Source organism: Trachymyrmex septentrionalis, unplaced genomic scaffold (assembly GCF_001594115.1).
Source record: "Trachymyrmex septentrionalis isolate Tsep2-gDNA-1 unplaced genomic scaffold, Tsep1.0 scaffold2, whole genome shotgun sequence".
Lineage (NCBI taxonomy): Eukaryota > Metazoa > Arthropoda > Insecta > Hymenoptera > Formicidae > Trachymyrmex > Trachymyrmex septentrionalis.
The window spans coordinates 448,863-454,202 of record NW_017305179.1 but is presented as its reverse complement, the minus strand read 5'-3'; the positions used below and the strand labels follow the sequence as shown (position 1 = coordinate 454,202).

The following is a 5,340-nucleotide window of genomic DNA, read 5'->3' as shown; positions in this document are numbered from 1 at the left end:
GAAAATGTTATGTGCACCCTTGTAGAAAATTGATTTCACATCCCGATTTGCGTCACGATTACAATCAGTTTATTTCCGACGTCATTGAAGGATTATTGGGATAATAGTGGAATAAAAAAAATTGCCACAAATACTCGTAAGTCGCGTACAATCCTCCGTGTATGTATATATATAAAAATATCGGTTATTATATATATATATAATAATCGATATTTTTATATATATACATACACGGAGGATTGTACGCGACTTACGAGTATTTGTGGCAATTTTTTTTATTCCACTATTATCCCAATAATCCTTCAATGACGTCGGAAATAAACTGATTGTAATCGTGACGCAAATCGGGATGTGAAATCAATTTTCTACAAGGGTGCACATAACATTTTCGAATTGAGGTTCACCGGTGAACAAGTCTCTTATACGAGAAATTCTTATTCTTATGAGAAAGTAAATGAAAAATTGTAGGAAATGAAATTTTTGCACACACAGGCCTGGCATAAAGTTATGAATAAAAAGTTGAGAATAAAACGCAGTCAAAGAGGAAATGCGTTTGAAATAAAAATAGTTTTTTATCCTTCGCAAAGAGTTAGAGAATTACAAATTAATTAACCGTAAAGAGAAATAATGTAAATAACACGCAGTGCACGTTATGTCACGTTTAAATATATCTTTTTTATTATTTATTATTGCAGTGTCGTCATAATTTGAAATAATGAGAATATTTTAATTTCTCATACTTGAAGTACTTATCAAATATTATATAATAGAGATCTTTTCCACAATTTTTCTTTGAATCTCTCGTTACAATATAATTAGAAAGATAACGGATCCTTGTACAGGATGTCCCCGGATTTTCTGTATAAATTTTAATAGTAGAATAGAGCGAGGCTATTTCATCAGGTTCAATTTTAAAATAATATGAAGATTTATGAATAATATCGCTTTGCAGTTGACGTGTTTATAATTACTTTATACAATCATGATTGCTTCTTGAAAGTACAACCTATAGGTAAATATTCAATATGTGCTGTTCATAAACATGAACATTATCGCGAGAAATGAATGAAAAAGCTTTACTCTTAACCTGTGTTTTATAAGCTAAAGAATGAAAAATATTATATAAGCATAGGTTCTAAAATGTTTTATTAAAAAGTTATAACAAAGATGTGAATGTAAGAAATTTTACCTAAGGTTACATTTGAAAATGCTCATGTCATTGCAAGTTTGATTTAATTTTGATGTAATTTTGAATTTATTTTTTTGCGAGGATAGAAGGGAATCTTCACTGAATGTCAGACTGTCAAGCTTATATTCAATGAAGGTTTTCTCTACCTTCATAAAAGAAGATGATAAATTACATTGATGTCATATTTGTATTGATATGAGCGAACGATATTTTAAAATGTAAACTTAGGTAAAATTTTTTATTACATATTCCATATTTTTATTATAACTTTTTAACAAAGCATTAAAAAATTTGTATTTATATAACACTTATGATTCCGTATTTATTTATATAGTATTTTTTTTATTTCAGTTCATAGAACACTATTAGTCTGTACAGAAAATCCGGACACACCCTGCATATTTTACCTGAGTTATTATAAAATGATAATAGTTATGTTTTTTGTTGAAAATCTTGAGATGATTCTTTACTTCAATTAGGATTTGATTTGTCACTGATATTCTTCCGTTAAAAAGGAGTTATGAGACTTTCACAATTTCTTCCATGAAATTTAAATCATTCGGAAATGCCAGTATGCCATTACAATTCTTGCGACACGTTGAATGGATAAGATTCTCTCTTTAGTCATATCCAAAAGAGAGTCACGTCGTAAAGGATTAATAAAGCGCGGAGGCGGACGGTCGATCCTTTTTACGGGGCCGTGAAGTAAACGGCGAGGGAGCAATAAAAAGTTTTCATATGCCGGCGGAATCTTATCACCCCGACATATGTAAATGCCTGTTTAACAGCTTAATAAAGGCGAGTAGCACGTCGCGAAACATCTTTGCATGCCTCGTTACATCCCGGAGCATGTCGAGGAGGGCACGTGCCTTCGGTGCCTCTTATTTACTGTCTGTGTTCTTCTTTTCAGACACACAAGGAAGTCGGGGTGAGGAGGATCGCCTATTGGTGCGTTCGCAATTCCGAAGCCGGACTTCTGTGGAGATCTCACGAAGTTTACATGCTCATTGTGGTCCTCGTGCTACCGCTGATCATCATGGCGTTCTGTTACACGAGTATCTGCTGGGAGATTTGGCGCGTTATGAAACGTCGATATCATATGACGTCGCGGCATGCGTAAGTTCGAGATTTTGTTTTTTTTTTTTGGACCTCGTGAATTTCTGAATTGAACAGTAATTGAGCATTCCTTTTTCCTGATCTATATGAAAAGCCAGCAAGTTTAATCTAAAGAATAAATAAATTTTTCAAGTCCAAAATCATAAAATCCGTATAAATTGTTAATGGTCTCAGAAAATAACTACAATTAAAGTTGTGTAGTAAAAAGTTTATCGACACAGTATAAAAAGAAGAAAAAAACTTAAAAATCAAGAAGAAAAATAGATAGTCGATACTGCTATAAAAATATCAATTGCCGTAAAAGAAAACGATAATGACTCGGAGAAGCTTATCTTTAAGAATTGTTAGTTTAGAATTGGCTCGATGCGTTCCTGAAACTGTTTTGAGAACAATATAAACTTTTCAGTTATAATCGATAATTTATCATGAACTATTAAATTTCAGTAGAGTAAAACTATTACATTTCAATAGCGGTAATATCTCGGGAAATATATAACGAACATGCGTATGGAAATTTAAACGATTGAATTCTCCACTGCTAATTCTACCACGAGCAATAATAATCGATGTGAATCCGATTGCGTTAATTTATATGCAACATCAGTCTTACTGCGTATCGGACTTGGTAATAATCTATAAATGGGCGCATACACTGCTATTTGCCTTCTCCACTATAACAACAATCGAAAACCGTGTTCTTGCTTGGCCGTATGAAATGTCGATTACTCGTCACGGACATCAGTCACGTGTCGTAAGTAAGCGGAAAAGAAAAGCACTAATTTTTGGTAATTTTATAGGTGTTCTGACGCGATCAGCAATTTAATATAAATTACAATTGAATAGCCGAATTTTTGGATGTTGGCAGATAGAATTTATATCGAGGTTGGACGACGGTGAAGAAGATCGCGTTATCATTTATAACGCATTTTATCTCGCCTGTCGCAAAACGTAATATCTCGCGAGACCTCATCGAAATTCGTATAGATTGCGAATACGCCGTATAAACTTATCGTGATCGACAGGATTTGTAAAATAAATCTCTCTTTCGTAAAATAAATCTTGAATCTTTATAAAGAAACACGATAGTTAGATGCATAATTAGATCAAAAAAATTGGAAAGTATAGTGGAAATGCGAGTACAGGTACAGGTAGTTTTAAAACAATTTTTCTATCAATTATTGTAAAATTATTATCAATTATTGACGAAATGTAATTAATTTCTTTTAAGAGCAAATTGTATTCAAGCAGTTGAAGCATTAAAGCAAGTTCCTCTTTTTGAATTAGATATTTTGCAAAAAAACTTTGAATTTGTGTTTGTTACCATTAATTTTATATATATATATATACTCATCCAGTAATATTTGACTTTAGCGAGAAGCAAACTTTTGGTAATGGACGTGGTCGCATCGTTCACAGTATTTCTTTGGGAAATGTGTAGACCGCAGGCGGTTCGCTTGAAATAGATCGAGGGCGATGGGGCAAACGTAATGGCGAATGCATTTACACTTTATGACTCTACTTGATTCGATTCGCCATCTCCTGCATGTCGTGAAACATCGTCGTGTGTGCTCATCTTCAAGCACTCGATATATTTAAAAACATTTCAAGGAATCTTTGAGAATTTTCCGTCGATGAACGTAGAGAACTTATTTTGAGAAAGATTTTAGTTGTGTTTAAGTCTTCTATTCACGAAAAAGTTACTTCTTTTGCTCGTAATGCTTCGTAAAATGTTTCGACATGTGCTTTTGCTTAAATGAAAGAAGATCATTTTAATTTCATTTAAGATCCTTAGAGGACGAGCTTTCGAATTCGAGCTGATACAAATTAGACATAATTGGATATAAGAATTATTTGAAAGAAGGAAGAAAACTATTTATATAATTGTAAGAAATAAGACAGATTTCAATTATTTGGATCTTTTTTTCCCAATTGATGCAAAGATTTCTTTGAAGAAATCAATTGCATGGGAAAATACATTCTTGTGCTATCGATTGCCATCATTCTTGGAATACTATGTATACAGTACAAGTACGCGCGTTATTAAATTAACGCTTCCGATCGCGTGGAAAGGTCGTTACTTTAGAATATTCTCTGGCTTTAGTACATCGGTCATCCCGGAGATAAAATTACTGTCGTGCAAGATCAAAGGAAATTCCACGGAGTAGAGTCATAACGTAGTTAACGCACGCAATATCTTGCTAAGATGAAAATGGGTTCTTATATGCATATGAAGCGCTAGATAAAAATTCAGTGATTTTTCTTGTAAATGATTTCACATCCTTCGCGTGTATATGAAAAGAAAAGCACCTAGATATGAAAAGAAAAGCGCTATTTAACGTTAAAAGTAAAAAAAGAGATGGGATAAACTGTAATCTTTCTATTAAAACATTATTTATCAAAGAAGTCAGCTGCAAGAAAATTAATATAGTTTTTTTTTTAATATTGAAAGCTAAATTAAAATTATATTGAAAGGTTAAAATTGATTAAATTTAAATTGATATTGTATTAAATTTTTCTATTTGTTCGTATTTTGGAAATTTGGTTTTGTGAATAGTCTATTTTTTTCGTCCATCCTCTACAGTCGGTGCAAATAGAATTGACGTGCAACGGAATATGAGGTCCTCGTGCGTATAATGAGAGTGCAACTTTTAATCTGTTCCAGATTAAATCCAAACAGTGCAGATACGGAATCTATTCCTATGACCCAACGGCAGGGCGGAAACGAACGCAAATCACGCCGGGATGAAAAAGACGACGAATCACGGACTATGAAGCAGGTTTAATTAATCTTTCCTTGGGAATAAAATTTGAGAAAGAAATGACTATACAAATTTACAAAAATCATTTTGGAATCCTTAGTAATTAATTAATTACGCACTCTTAAATTATTACTGAGTTTACTTGTGAAAAAACTGTTTACTGTTTTTTTTTTAAATAATTATGAAGCTCACATTGTATGAGTTGTCATAACAATGTGTACAAATTTTAAAATTATTTTGAAGAAAAAATATTTTTATTTTGAAATGGACTTGTTT

At 32.3% G+C, this 5,340-nt stretch overlaps 1 protein-coding gene across 4 annotated transcripts in view; it reads left to right on the top strand.

Moving 5' to 3' along the window:
• Positions 1–5,340, top strand: part of LOC108747545 (pyroglutamylated RFamide peptide receptor-like) — an 82,436-nt gene that overhangs the window by 65,787 nt on the left and 11,309 nt on the right. For all 4 annotated transcript variants that reach the window (XR_001939253.1, XM_018485108.1, XM_018485105.1 and 1 more), the window contains exons 6-7: positions 2,100–2,305; positions 4,968–5,082. Coding sequence is in view for 3 of the 4 variants with exons in the window: in XM_018485108.1 (XP_018340610.1) it covers positions 2,100–2,305; positions 4,968–5,082 (321 nt within the window). In the remaining variant the exon portion in view is untranslated. The remainder of the gene's footprint in view (positions 1–2,099; positions 2,306–4,967; positions 5,083–5,340) is intronic.